At 35.1% G+C, this 14,130-nt stretch overlaps 2 protein-coding genes across 3 annotated transcripts; both read right to left on the bottom strand.

Moving 5' to 3' along the window:
* Window positions 1-50: 50 nt before the first annotated feature.
* Window positions 51-3,816, bottom strand: LOC104727226 (phosphoenolpyruvate carboxykinase (ATP) 2-like). 2 transcript variants are annotated; one of them, XM_010446276.2, is made up of 10 exons: window positions 3,502-3,816; window positions 3,078-3,381; window positions 2,574-2,746; window positions 2,316-2,469; window positions 2,069-2,153; window positions 1,396-1,969; window positions 1,065-1,309; window positions 813-982; window positions 553-721; window positions 51-442 (listed from the first exon to the last, which is right to left on the bottom strand). In XM_010446276.2, exons 2-10 carry the CDS (start codon window positions 3,371-3,373, stop codon window positions 299-301), a joined length of 2,010 nt encoding a protein of 669 aa, XP_010444578.1. In that variant the 5' UTR covers window positions 3,374-3,381; window positions 3,502-3,816; the 3' UTR covers window positions 51-298. The 2 variants fall into 2 exon arrangements, with proteins under 2 accessions (XP_010444578.1, XP_087331274.1); XM_087475148.1 differs by having other exon boundaries at window positions 3,078-3,377.
* A 4,236-nt stretch (window positions 3,817-8,052) lies between these two features.
* LOC104727225 (putative E3 ubiquitin-protein ligase WAVH2) lies at window positions 8,053-10,686 on the bottom strand. The gene is made up of 2 exons (XM_010446275.3): window positions 10,027-10,686; window positions 8,053-9,936 (listed from the first exon to the last, which is right to left on the bottom strand). The coding sequence occupies exons 1-2, from the start codon at window positions 10,423-10,425 to the stop codon at window positions 8,179-8,181; spliced, it is 2,157 nt and encodes a 718-aa protein (XP_010444577.1). The 5' UTR covers window positions 10,426-10,686; the 3' UTR covers window positions 8,053-8,178.
* Between the last annotated feature and the right edge of the window lie 3,444 nt (window positions 10,687-14,130).

Genomic DNA, 14,130 nt, shown 5'->3' with positions numbered 1-14,130 from the left:
AAAACAAAATATTTCCAAACTTTTACAATCATGTGTGTAAACTTATTTCATGGAAGAGAAGAAAGAATTGGTCTCATTTCAATTGGAACAATATAAACAAATAAATCAATGAGCCACCAAACAAATGGGGTGTCAATGACATTTGTCTACTAACATTATTTGATTTATTATAAAATCTACTATTTTTACTGAAATATCTCATTTAAAAAATGGGGGAATTTGAAAGAAAAAAAAAAAAGAATTGAAGTTGTCTTATTGTGAAACCAAGGGCTGTATTCATCATCATCATCATCATCACTTAGAAGTTAGGACCAGCTGCAAGAATCTCTTCAGTCAAGTTTCCATCATCACCAATCTTATGATTTGTGAATGTCTCAAAATTGTTTCTAAACAAGCGAGCCAATTTCAACAATGTGTCCTGATAAGCATCTTTGTCTGCCCACTGCGCCAAACACAAACACACATAAACCATTAGTGTCAAGTTTTTAGAAATGAGTTACTCTGATTCATAAAGAAGTAAATTGTTTTATTTATCTAGCCTATCTGACTTACTGCATTGATAGGTTCGAGAATATCAGAAGGAACTCCCTCAACTTCATCTGGAATCTCCAATCCAAATATATCTGTTTTACGGTACGTTGCATTCAAGAGACTACCCGAGTGTATAGCATCAATGATCTTTCGTGTATACCCCAACTTGATTCGGCTTCCAGATCCATAGCTGCAAGTTTGATCACCAATTTTGTATCAAAATTTCAAACACTTTTTGTTCTGTTTTTGCGGTTGTAGTTGAGAGTTCAAAGATGGTTTACCTTCCACCGGACCAGCCGGTGTTAACAAGCCAACCGGTGGCTCCTTGAGCCTGCATTTTCTCGGCTAACATAGCAGCGTACTTGGTTGGGTGAAGCATAATGAAAGCAGCACCAAAACAAGCTGAGAATGTAGCTCGAGGCTCTTTAACTCCTTCCTCTGTTCCCGCAACCTTAAAAAAACACACTTTCATCAGGCATCGGTTACAAGACAATCAAACCGAACCAAACCAAACCAAATAAACCGAGACGTACAAGAGCAGTGTAGCCACTGATGAAATGATACATAGTCTGAGCCAGATTGAGCTTGCTAATTGGCGGCAACACACCGAAGGCGTCACAAGCCAATAGGATCACGTTCTTCGGGTGTGGCCCTACGCACGGTATCTTCGAGTTGGGAATGTACTCTATTGGATAAGCCGCACGTGTGTTCTCTGTCACTGATTTGTCACTGTAGTCCACTTCTCGTGTATGCTCATCAAACACAACATTCTCCAAAACTGTCCCCAAAACGTCAAGATTTTATATTTAGCATGTAAAAACGTAACGCAAAATTTTCGTAATAGAAAAGAAAAGAGTTATTTACCGGTTCCAAACTTGATAGCGTTCCAGATATCAGGCTCTTTCTCCCTAGCCAAATCAATGCATTTCGCGTAACAACCACCTTCGATATTGGAAACTCCGGTCTCACTCCAACAATGTTCATCATCTCCGATTAATAACCGGTTATGATCAGTGGACAATGTAGTCTTTCCGGTTCCGGAGAGTCCGAAAAAGAGAGCAACATCTCCACTTTTGCCCATGTTACAACCAGAGTGAAGTGACAAAATCTTTCTCTTAGGCATCAAGTAATGCATCACACCAAAGAGTCCTTTCTTCATCTCTCCAGCATATTGTGTGCCTAGAATTACCATCTCTCTTCTTCCTAGGTTTATGTCCACACTCGTCGACGATGTCATGTAATGAGTGAAACGGTTACACGGGAATTTCCCCGCGTTATAGATCGTGAAATCGGGTGTTCCGAAATTTTCCAACTCCTCAGGTGTTGGACGGATACACATGTTGTGCATGAAAAGTGAGTGGTAAGCTCTTGCTGAAACAATTCTCACTTTGAGTCTGTTCTCAGGATCCCAGTTTAGGTATTGGTCATTCACAAACACCTGACGACAGTAAATATATAAACAGGCTTTAATTATTAATATATATAGTCTATAGAATTCAACTACACAATATCATTTAAAATATCTATCTTAAGTTACCTTGTCCAAAGAGTTTAAGTAGTCAACAGCTCTCTCTCGGTTCACCAAAAAAGTTTGTTCATCCATTTCGATGTTCGGTGATCCTCTGTAAGAAACGTTACGTGACGTAATAATAAATTAACCAATATGTCCGTGAAGGAAAAAAAAAACCATGTGGATATGATCACATTAATAACACTAAATCAGTGATTAAGATTTTATAATATGGTGTTCTTCATTTGCTGACATGTGATATAAAAGGACTCACTTTCCCCACCAGAGCTCAGCCGCAGTGGTCTCATCCTTAACCACACGCTTGTCTTTAGGAGACCGACCGGTTTTGGCTCCAGATAACGTAGCCAACGCACCAGTCGATGTCACAAACGATCCTTTTTCAAATTTAATCGCCTGCTCGTACAGCTCTGCAATCATAATTTGATATGTTTTTACTATAGAAACATGCATGTAATAAAATCACTTCGCATTGGTCCTTGAATAAAAACGGTGGCGTTTTAGAGGGTGTTACCGGCGGGAGAGAGGTTGTGAAGGACGTGAGTGAACTTCAAGCCACTGTCGCTGACGTCAGCAGCCGGAAGTGACGTAGGAGTGTGTGGCACGTGTGCCACTTTCGCCAAGGACGTCGGGTCTCCTCTTATCAACTTCGGTCCTGTCTCTCTCGTCAACGAAGCCAACGATGCACTGTCCATTTCACCCAAATTATACGTTCTTATCATTGTTAAATATACATGCATGCAAAACTTATGTAAAAAAAAAAAAAAAAAAAATCGAAAATCAATAACAAGATTTTGGAAACCTTTCTAATCATTAAAATAAAGAAAATCACCATTATAAATCACGAATTCCTTGTAATTTTCGAATTTGTGATTGGTTAGAAAAATTAGCCAAATTGGTACGCATATTTATAGGCATAAGAATTAGTATATTTTCTTCCATTCACATATTCTAAAAAAAAAATATGTCACTGGACCTTCAGCCATATTAATAACAAATGTATAGGATTATAATATACCTGACGGATTGAAGCATGTTCTCGGCGGAGACAGGAGTGGTGGGGCCACTGGTTCCGGTGACACCAGCGACACCGCCATCTCTAAGAGGAGTGGTCGGGGCAGATCGTTTCTTCTGGAGACTGTGAAGCTCGTCGATGGTCTGAAAGTTGACCGGCGGTGCGGTGTCGTCCTGGCACACACTCGGCGACGGAGATTTGGCTCCCTTCTCCGTGGTGATCCTCGGAAGCGCATCACGCGCCGCCGCAGCCGAGAAACTGAAGTCTCCACCCGTATTCTCATTTCCGTTTCCCGCCATTTTGCTAACTTCGCATTAAGATCAAAACACACGATTATAACTATTAACACTCACACAACATATATTACAAACGTAGATGAATGAATTTAAAGAGATGTATGAAGAACAATGTAATGTAATATTAGTACCGCAATGTCTTCCTTTCTTCTTCTTTAGTTTTCTTGTGGAAAGAATAAGAAATATATAAATACGAAAATAAAACAAAATTTGTGTCAAGGAGAGATCAACGGCTGTGCTGGGGAAGAGGCAGAAGAGGCCACTTTTATAGGCTTCCTTTTGACTCAGTTTCTTCTCTTTTGATCAAATTACGCGTTTTAGATTTAACCCTGACCGATAGTAATTTTGTCTATAATTGAATGATGATTATCACGTTTGCTCATATATATAGAAATGTTTTCATATTTGGGAGGATTTTGTATATAGATAATACTTTTTAATGTTATGTGGATAATGCTACCATTAGTCCACTGTATATGATAATTAGATGACTAGGCATTACGTTGATTTAGACTCATTTGTAAATCTTAATTAATTAGGATACTAATTATAATTTACTTGTGCACATGGGTGGATCCGATGGACGAGAATGTGTATTCATGTCTTCACGTTTGGAATTAGTTAAGAAACAATTCCAATAACATTCAATATAATTTCGATAAGATTTTCTAAATGTGTTTCGATTTAAATATGTATGCTTCCGTTTTCAAATTATACAGTAAAACCTTTATAAATTAATAATGTTATGACCAAAACATTTTATTAATTTATAGTGATATTAATTTATCTATAAATTAATAATTATTATTTTATAATGTAAATTAATAATTATTAATTTATAGATATATTTTTAATAGTTTAATTTTAAAAAATTATGAATTGAAACAACTTTAACAAAATAAAATTAGACTTTCAGATGTTCTAAATTTTATGATATTGGAATTAAATTTGTAATATTTAGAAAACATTATTAACAATAAATTACAAATACAATACACAAATTCACTTATACACATGACATACATAAATTCAAAATTATGAATAATAATATCAATTGTTGTATTTTAATAGTAAATTAAACTATCAAAATGTAAATGATGTATATCTAGAAATTGAAAACTTAAAAAAATGTAGTTATCTTTATGACATGTTACAAAATATTTTATATCATTATAGTTTGAAAATACAACATAACAATTATTTTATAGATATGAGCTTTAGGAGAAACATACATTATTATATCAGTATATATATATATATATGTAATTTACATGATTATTAATTTATGATATTATTAGGACTATATTTTATATGGAGATTTCAAAAAAATTATTATCTTATTATCTTATCGAATTTTGTTATTTTTTACACTAATCTGACTTAAGTTTAACAAAATTTATTAATTTATAGTTTTTATTAATTTAAAGAGTATTAATTTATAGAAGTTTTACTGTAAATCGCTTTCCTCAATCTTATCCGTACATTTACAAAAAGTATTTTTGTAAAGGATTTTATTATTCTAATCAAATGTGCGTACAGTTGTTTGACTTAGATTACATAATAATTTTCCAATTCGCTTCGACAATTTTTTTCCTGGGTATATTAACATGTTGTGATATATATTTTTTTGACTTATTATATAAAAATAATTAGCTAAAAAACACAAATATTAAGATATCAAAATTCAACCAAGAGAAACATATTGTAGAATACAAATAATTAGAAATTATCAAGTTAATATAAATTATGTATAGAAATTTGATAAAATCTAATAAAATGGAAGCTTTAAAACTCGTATATAATGGGACAAACAGAGTATAGAATATATATTTTGTAATAAAAATATGAATTTAGCCTATTAATATTATATGTTTTTTTATCTTGCATTTGTATTGTTCATTCATTGATTCTGTAAATCAAATCTATCAATAAAAAAAATCAATACCATTATATAGCTGTCTTTTAAAAAAATAAAAACCAAAATTATAATTTGAAATATATACTATTTTCTTTTAAAAGTCCACCGCCAAAGAAAAAACATATTGGTTGCTTTCAGAAGCTAATTTACAACATTTCGGGAAAGGTCAAATACGAGTTCAACTGGTTTTTTACGATCTCTTGTAATCTAATGCACAATGTAATAACATATATACTTTATTTATGTGATGTTAGTATGTTACTAGTTGCATCGCACAAGTCATCAATTAACAAATGTTAGAAATAAAATCCTTGAATTAATTTAAACAAAGGTGGACAGTCCAACGTGTGCTGTGTAGTAAAGGAGGAGGCTTAACTTGAAAATTAGATAAATTTAATTATAATCAACCTTTTTACAAAGCCAAGTGTCAGTATACTAATCTGGACCGTTGATTTTCAAGGGACGGCGATCGGAAGGTCAATGGTTGACAGCTTTTTTTTTTTTGCTCCATCAGTCACAACCACGTCAGCTGCCTTATCTCTGTGACGCATTACGAGGAATTAATATTATCGACACGTATACCTTTTGAGACTTGAGAGAGTTGACCAAACTTTTTTTTTTTTAAACTTGTCAAAATCTCATCAATTTACCATTAAATAGACTAATAGAGAATTCGGTGATTTACGTTTTCGAATGCAAGCCCATATTTATTTGGGCTTCAGCCCGTAATCCTATTTTATGATGGACTTTGCTTTACAGAGAGATTAAGGTAATTTTCGACATCTTTATTTGTGGGTCGTTCCACACCAGGCAGTGACCGGCACGGACGGTGAAGGCTTTTAATTTGGGAAAAGCCATATACAGTAAAACCTCTATAAATTAATAATGTTGGACCAAGACTTTTTATTAATTTATAGTAATATTAATTTATCTATAAATTAATAATAATTATTTTATAGTGTAAATTAATAATTATTAATTTATAGATATATTTTTAATTGTTTAATTTTTAAAAAATTATGAATTGAGACAATTTTTGTAAAATAAGATTATAATTTTGGATGTTGTAAATTTTATGGTATTGGAATTGAATTTGAAATAATTAAAAAATATTATTGGCAATGAATTTTTAATATTATAGATAAATTCACTTATACACATGACATAAATATTCAAATTTATGAATAAGAATATCAATTATCGTATTTTAATAGTCTATCAAACTATCAAATGTAAATTATGCATATTTAGAAATTGAAAACTTTAAAAAGTTTTAGCTATTTTATGAAATGTTATAGAATATCATTATAGTTTGAAGATACAACATAACAACTGTTTTATAGATATGAGGTTTAAGAGAAACATATTTTACTATATCAGCATATATATATATATATATATAAATTTACATGATTATTAATTTATGATATTATTGGGATCATATTTTACATGGAGATTTCAAAAAGATTATTATTTTATTATCTTATCGAATTTTGTTATTTTTTATACTGTCCCGACTTAGGACTAGCAAAATTTATTAATTCATAGTATTTATTAATTTATAGAGTATTAATTTATATAGGTTTTACTGTATAATGGGCTTACTTACACGTACATGGTAACGAACTTTAAAAGCTAAAAAGCCATATAGAATACATGGTTATCAAAAATCAAAACTCGAAAATACAGTACTAATATGCTCTTATACATTGTTTTAAAACAAATCGGATGATAATCATGATATGGATAATGTGATGGGATAACATGATTTTAGGACGGATCAGATACCAAATATGTCCATGTCCTGAAATTTCAAGATGAAAATCTGATCATATCCACTTTTTACCTAAACACTCAACAAAGGTAATCTGTCTCCCCTTTTATAAGTTGTAATCAACCCATGTGTGATTGATGGAGGTTAGATTAGTACTCTCCTCTTTCAGTCTTGATTTGACCATTAGTTTGAGATTCTTCGGCCACTGATCATTATAGAATCATATCGAGAAGTGGACCTTTGACAATAGTTTGATCAATTAATCCATTTAATTAACACATATAAATCATTGCCTTAAAAAAACAAATGTAACTTGGCCGCTGGCTACATTAATAGTTAAATGAAAAGAAAGCATTGCAACATTCCCAACCGGCGCAATCCCACCACGGTCCATCCCACTCAACGATTCACCAACAACCCCAATCCACATGCCCGTGCCCCACGCACTATTTATATCCTTCAAACCCGGTGCAACCAACACCGTGGAAATAGGCTTATTAGCCCTGTAACCCCAATCAAAATCCTTTAATACTACTATTATTATTATAAAACAACCTTGGAATACACTTTTTATGGTATCCTACTAAGTTTTCTATCACAAAAAAATAGGCTATAATGATGATCACATGACTAATCATGATCATTCATATGAAAATGTGTAAAATATAATAAATCCCCTAAGCTTAAACGACAAGATAATATTAACCAAGTAGAAGTTAACTTTTGATTTTGAAGTCCAGCATTACAAAGCACACTCTAATCCACTATAGACTTTCATTTTATTTTATCTACAAATTCTTTTTCAGCTTTTCAGTCATATGAATTTGGATTTTCTGAAGATTACAGAAAGGAAGAAGATAAAAAAGACCAATTAATTTCTCAAGTAGGGTCTCAATCTCTCTGCATACAAAAGGCCACACCCGTCGGCTACTGCTTGTCACTATCATCCACCTTAGTAGTACTAGACTACTAGTAGAGTAGTAGGGGTCCTTTTCTAAATCATACTTCTATTATTAATTTATACCTTACTAAATTATTGGCTATTATATTGTCTATTAATATATAACAAATATATTCAAAAATCATTGAAATGGAATTTATGGAAGAAAAAAAAAATTAAAATCTGGCATTTTCCAAGCCGTGCATATCGCTGACTCGATTTAAATGCTTCCTCATAATAGCCACTTTAGCTAACTTCTCGGCTGCTCTCCAAGCCGAAGTTGGCGTAAGCTGCTCCGGTTTCTCTTCAGCTCGGTTTACTAAACCATTTCTCGGTTTAATCCGGCTCAGCTCAGCTAACTCACCCTCTAAGCTCCTTATTAAACAATCATCATCCGTAGCATTGGACCTAGCCGTCGTTAGGACCTGATAAGCTCCAGCTAAGTCTTCACGCTCGATAAGCCGACGTGAATCAGCTACGGCGCGGCACACCGAGTGTAGATTCCTGAGCCGTTCGATGCTCGAGGATACGAATCTGACTGACTGTGGCCGTGGGATCAAAAACCGTTTCTCTTTAGGACACGTCATCGGCTGATGTGTCATAGGGTCAACGATCGAAGACTGTACGGACATTACATGGTGGGAACCACTCGACGAAGTCGGCACTTTGAGCTCAACGAGAAACTCTCTCTCCTCCCCGGCGAACAAATCTCCGACCACGACGACCGAACCGGATCCGAAACTCTCGGATCGACCGGTTAAAGAGTAAACCGATGAAATCTCGGTCAAATTAGATCCACTGACCAAACCTAGGTTAAGCTTCACGTCATGGAGAGCCACGTTGAGCAACGAAGCGATTCGCTCGGTGAACGCGTCTCGAAGCGGCGCGTGATGCAACGCTCCCGGAGACGCGATGTAGACGTAGTGAACCGGGATCTCCGAACGGGATAAGCGCGTGGTCGAAACGACGAACGGCGCGCGCGTTGAGTTTAGTTTAGCTTTCAAAACCGCCTCCGGTTGATCCTGACCGTCCGATAAAACAAAAATGCTCGCCGACGGGTTCTTCTCCCGGCGATCTTCAACGACTTTAACCGCTTTCTTCAACGCGTCGTTAACTGTCATTCCTACACCGGCGGTGGTTTCAATTCCGACGAGTGCGTCGACCATCCGCCGCGCCGATCGTCTTCCTTTCGCCGTCATCCGTCGTAACGGTATTAACCGTTTCGATCCCCTCGAGAAAACGACGATTGATAACCGATCCATATCTCGGAGCAAAGAGATCACCGATCTCATCGCGTGCTTCACCGTCTGCAGATTAGCTCCGCCGTTGCTCAAATCGAGAACCGTCACCACATCTATCGACGGCCTTCGCGCTTTAATCGCGTCTGTGAACGAAGACGACGACGACGCTTTCAATTTCATGACGACGACGTGTGTCTCCTTCCTTTTCCCGGTTTCCACAACGGCGGATTCCGGTTGCAACCTAACTTCCAGGTTGCCGGAGATTGAAGGAGTCGGATCAGTCGAAGAAGGCGCAATCGAAGAATCGGCGAAGAATCCGGGGAACTCATCGTCATCTTCAACGTCGTCGTTTTCGTCGGATTCATGAATAGTGTTGATCTGAGCAAGAGAAACCGGCGAGTAAGCTAACGGCTCGTCGTCGTTGTAAACTCTAAGAGATTTCCCAGTCTTGATTTCTCGGATCTCGGGTTTTCCATTCGGGTCGGATCCGAAGTTGTTAGTGACAGCCGTAGAATTAGACTTGGGGGTGTGGTTCCACGCGGCGGAGCAAAACGGACAACGCTTGTCTTCTAACCTAACGGCGCAAGAGAGGTGAAAAGAATGTGAACACTCCGCCGTGAAAATCGCCGCCGTGGAATTGGTTTGGTTTGGGTTCACTCTTTGCAAACAAATCCCACATCTGCTACTATTACTCTGTATCCACACCAGAAAAAAAAAACAGAGCTTTAGAGATTAATTGAACTTAGTAATTAGTATAACCAAGTTAAGAGGTAAAGTAAGTACCTTGTTGAGAAGAAGCGTGGCACGGAGGAGAGAGACGCCGCCGTGAGAGGAAGAAGAAGATGATTTAGGAGAAGAAGGGTTAGAGAAAAACTTGGGACTTGAGCTGTTACTTGTCCTTGGAGTAGCATTGCTTGTGGTCCTGCACTGGAGTTTTGGACTAGTTGGAAGAGATGGGAGAGTGACTGCGGTTGATGAGGCGGAGCGGCATCCAGTGCCACCACCACCACCACCACGAGATCGGAGACGAGGAGTTGAAGGGTTGGATAAAAATCCAAACTTTGAACGGAACCTTGGAGTGGGAATTGGAGGATCAGCGTTATGAATGTGTTGAGGTTGTTGTTTATCTTCTTGATTACTTGGAACGGAAGTGCAAAACGCTTTTCTCCAACCAAACACCATTTTCCAAGCTTTGTTTCCTTCTTCTTCGTCTTCGTCTTCTTCTTGTTCTATTTCTCAAAGTAGTTATAGAGAATAAGGGAGAGGACTTTGGGCATGGATCATAAGGAAGATGGAGAAATTAAATACTAAAGATAACGACTAAAGAGAGAGACGTTTTTTTCTTTAGTGATGTTAATGTTTATTTTAATTCTTAGGACATATGAAAAGGTTAAAAAATGTAACTTTATGCGTCTGAAATGGCTTTTGTTTCCATTTGCATGTAAGTATTTTGTTTGCCTCGAAGAAAATCATATCACTGAATCACTGATCTTTTACGTCCCGCTTTTTTATTTTTTTTTGGGTCAAAATTGTTATTTTTTTTATTTGAAAATGATATCATTGGGATGGACGATAAAGTAAGATAAAAGTCAACGGTATAACCGACCATATGCAAGCAAAAGAGATTTCAATTAACTTAAGACGCGGAGATCTTTGTTTCCCAATTTGCATGTAAAACCATTACTAAACATTTAACAATTAGTATATTGATTGTTCAATGTGTGTTCCTCTTGAATGTTCTACATTGTGGTTTGATTATAATATTTAAACTCGTCGGATTATTCGAAATGCAAATTATATGATAGAGTGAAGGTCAAACATGTGGCACGTGACACTAGAATCTGAGCAATAAACGGTAAGCTTGTTTTTAGAACCAAAATAATATATATCAAAATGGAAAATTTACATAGATAAGATAATACAAAAATACGTCGTAGTAAGAGGTGTATTGTGTTGATTGAGATATATAAGTTGAATCTGATAGTTATGTTCTTTTCGATAATCTATGCATTACATGCTGACTGGATATAATTTACCTATAAGTTTTGGATTCGGGATTACAAAATGAAAGAAAAGTTTAGATGTTGTTTGATGGAGAAAGATCGAAGTGCATACTTTTTTTTTTTTTTTTTCATTTATCTACCAACAAAATAATATTAAAATTTTCAACATTTCGAAATATCCAAATTATACAATTATATGATGACGACAAGAGCTAATGATATGACATAAAGATTAGACTGGTCCAAGGCCAGCAAATTTTGAATTCTAGCCATGTTTTTTGTTTTGATTTTTTTACTTCGATAGTTGTTCCTTTATGTATTACTTAATATGTTGACAACCTTTTTATTGGCTGATCAAGTTATTAAGATTACTCTATTGGCTGATCAAGTGATTAAGAGGATAACGTAATACTAGATCAAAGGTATAAAACTCCATAATATAAATTACTAGGAAAAATCCCACCCTTTGCGTGGGTTATATTAATATATTAGTTATATATATATAATTAAATATAATTCTTTATTTTAATTTTTGTATTAGAAATAATATAGTTGATTTTATATGTTCCAAGATAAAATACTCATACATAGACTTTTAAATATGTAATATCAAAAAACATTTATTTATTAAATTTAATAAAAATGTATGGTCAAATACGTACACCTAGACTTTCTTAGGAATCATAGTATCTGCAAATGTTAAATTTCTAAGAAAATTGAAATAAACAGAGTTTTAGGAGTAGGAAATTAGGAAGTAATTATGATGTAAGAACTGAAAATGCAATATAGGTGTTGATGTAAAGACGTTTGGTAGCTAAAAATTAGGGGTTGAAGTAAATATTTTATTTAACGGACGTAGGAGGGAATCATGGTTTCGAGTATTTATTTATTTTGATTTGGGATTCAAATTTTGAAACTGCTAACTTATGTTTGTATAGTAATTAGTAGAGGGGTTTGGGATATTTTATATTGGGAAGCAAATATTTTAGCAATTGTTTTGGAAAGAATTGAGTGTTCACAACAGAAAATTACTGAGACGCTACATACATTTGAGATTCTAATGTACCTCCTGCAAGTTAAATAAACTTTTAACCTTCATCAGTGCCATAACCTGAAGCTCCTAAAGCCAACATTCCAGGAGCGAAGAATGCCAATTCATCCATCTGAATATAATAGAGAAAGAAGCAATGTCATACCCACAATAGGGAAACCTAAGCAGCACAAGAAAATAGTGGTGGCATATCCCATTGTCTCACAATTCTACAACTCCAGATGTATGTTTCTCTTTTCATCATTCAAGTTAGACTGTTTGTAGTCACTGACAGCAGCTGCAGAGGAGAAGAAAGTATCATATCCACACTAAAGAGTCAATATATAAAATTCACATATAAAGTGAAACAACTTAAAATTACATGTGATAAGAACCAATGGAAATGCAATGCTTCCTCCATTCAAGTTTTGAGGTTGGAGAGACAGTTTGTAGTCACGGACAGCTGCAGAGGAGAAGAAAGCATCAGAACAACACTAAGAGTCATTATCGAAAAGGAAAATCTCATAAATTAAGTGAAAAATTACATGTGACAAACCTTTGTTTTTGTTTTTATCTCAAGTGCTACTGCAGCAACCATCAAATCAGATGAAACGAGAAAGAGAAAACAGAACAAAGAGCAACCCAAGTGCTACTGCAGGGTTAGTAGTATAACTTGGTAAATCTCAAAAATCCAAGTAAAAAAAGAACAAAGAGAGGAGAACAGAGTTAACTTACCTTAGTCAGTCTTCATTCTTCAACCCGACCTGCACAACATATACAGAATTAGATTTAGTTAATTTTACAAGTCTGAATCAAACAACGACTTAAAAGAGAAACCCTGAAAAAAAAAGAACTCTAGAATTTTTAAAACCTGTACTGACCGTCGGTCAAACCAGAAGAAGAGACACCAACTACTGAAACAAAACAACCAACGTCCTCCCTATCCTTACCGGGAACCAAAATCCTCCTGCAAAATCATCAACCGAGATACTCACGAGTTAGAAGACAAAGACAAGACAAGAGAAGATGTCTTACCTTAACTTAAAAAAAATAAACCCTAGGATTTGTATACCTTAACTTGCTCGTTCGAATAAGAAGCGCCCGTGGAAACCCTGATTCGTCAATTAGAAGACAAAAAGAGAAGAGACACTGAGAGAGTCAGTGTACGTTTTATCAAATTATTCTCTAATTATAATGAAAACAACAAAATCAAACATGAATTTGAACTAACACACACGATGGACTGGGGAAGAAGCAGATATTTACCGTTTTTTAACAGCAACACCACCTCGTTTCTTCTTTGAGTTAAACGGAAAAGCATAAAGGATAGAAGACCTGCGACCTGGTTGTCTCGAAATTCATTCCCAGCTGAAGGAGAGAAAACATATGAATCATTCTCCCACTCATTATGAGAAAGTGAGACAGGGAAAACCTAAGAAACACAGAACAAAAAAAACAAATGTGGGTCTCCATACCAGAAACCATAAATGATCTTGCGCTCTAGCATGTCATCATCATGTCCACTGATGCCTTTCTTTGGTAGTACGTATCTGATCAAATTTGACAATCATTGAGGCTCATGCAACAAAAAAAAACATGCATACCAAAGTTGGCTAAAGAAGAGATTTAAAAAAAGTAATCATACATATATAAGCACGTCTCATGAGAGGAAACCTACCGAAGGACATTTTGTAAGTGTAAGTGTTTCTTAGAAATAAATATAATGATAAAAATGTTCCAAATTTGGAATTAGGAAGAATAAAAGTTGTACCTCCTCATCCAGAAGAAGACACTCGACACTAAGAAGAAGATTGTTGCGTTTGAAACCACGGGCATCCCAGAAATGGAGTAGAC

The sequence above is a fragment of the Camelina sativa genome, chromosome 11 (genome assembly GCF_030686135.1).
Source record: "Camelina sativa cultivar CO46 ecotype springtype chromosome 11, ASM3068613v1".
Lineage (NCBI taxonomy): Eukaryota > Viridiplantae > Streptophyta > Magnoliopsida > Brassicales > Brassicaceae > Camelina > Camelina sativa.
The sequence above is the reverse complement of the archived record's forward strand: the minus strand, read 5'-3'. Positions and strand labels throughout refer to the sequence as shown.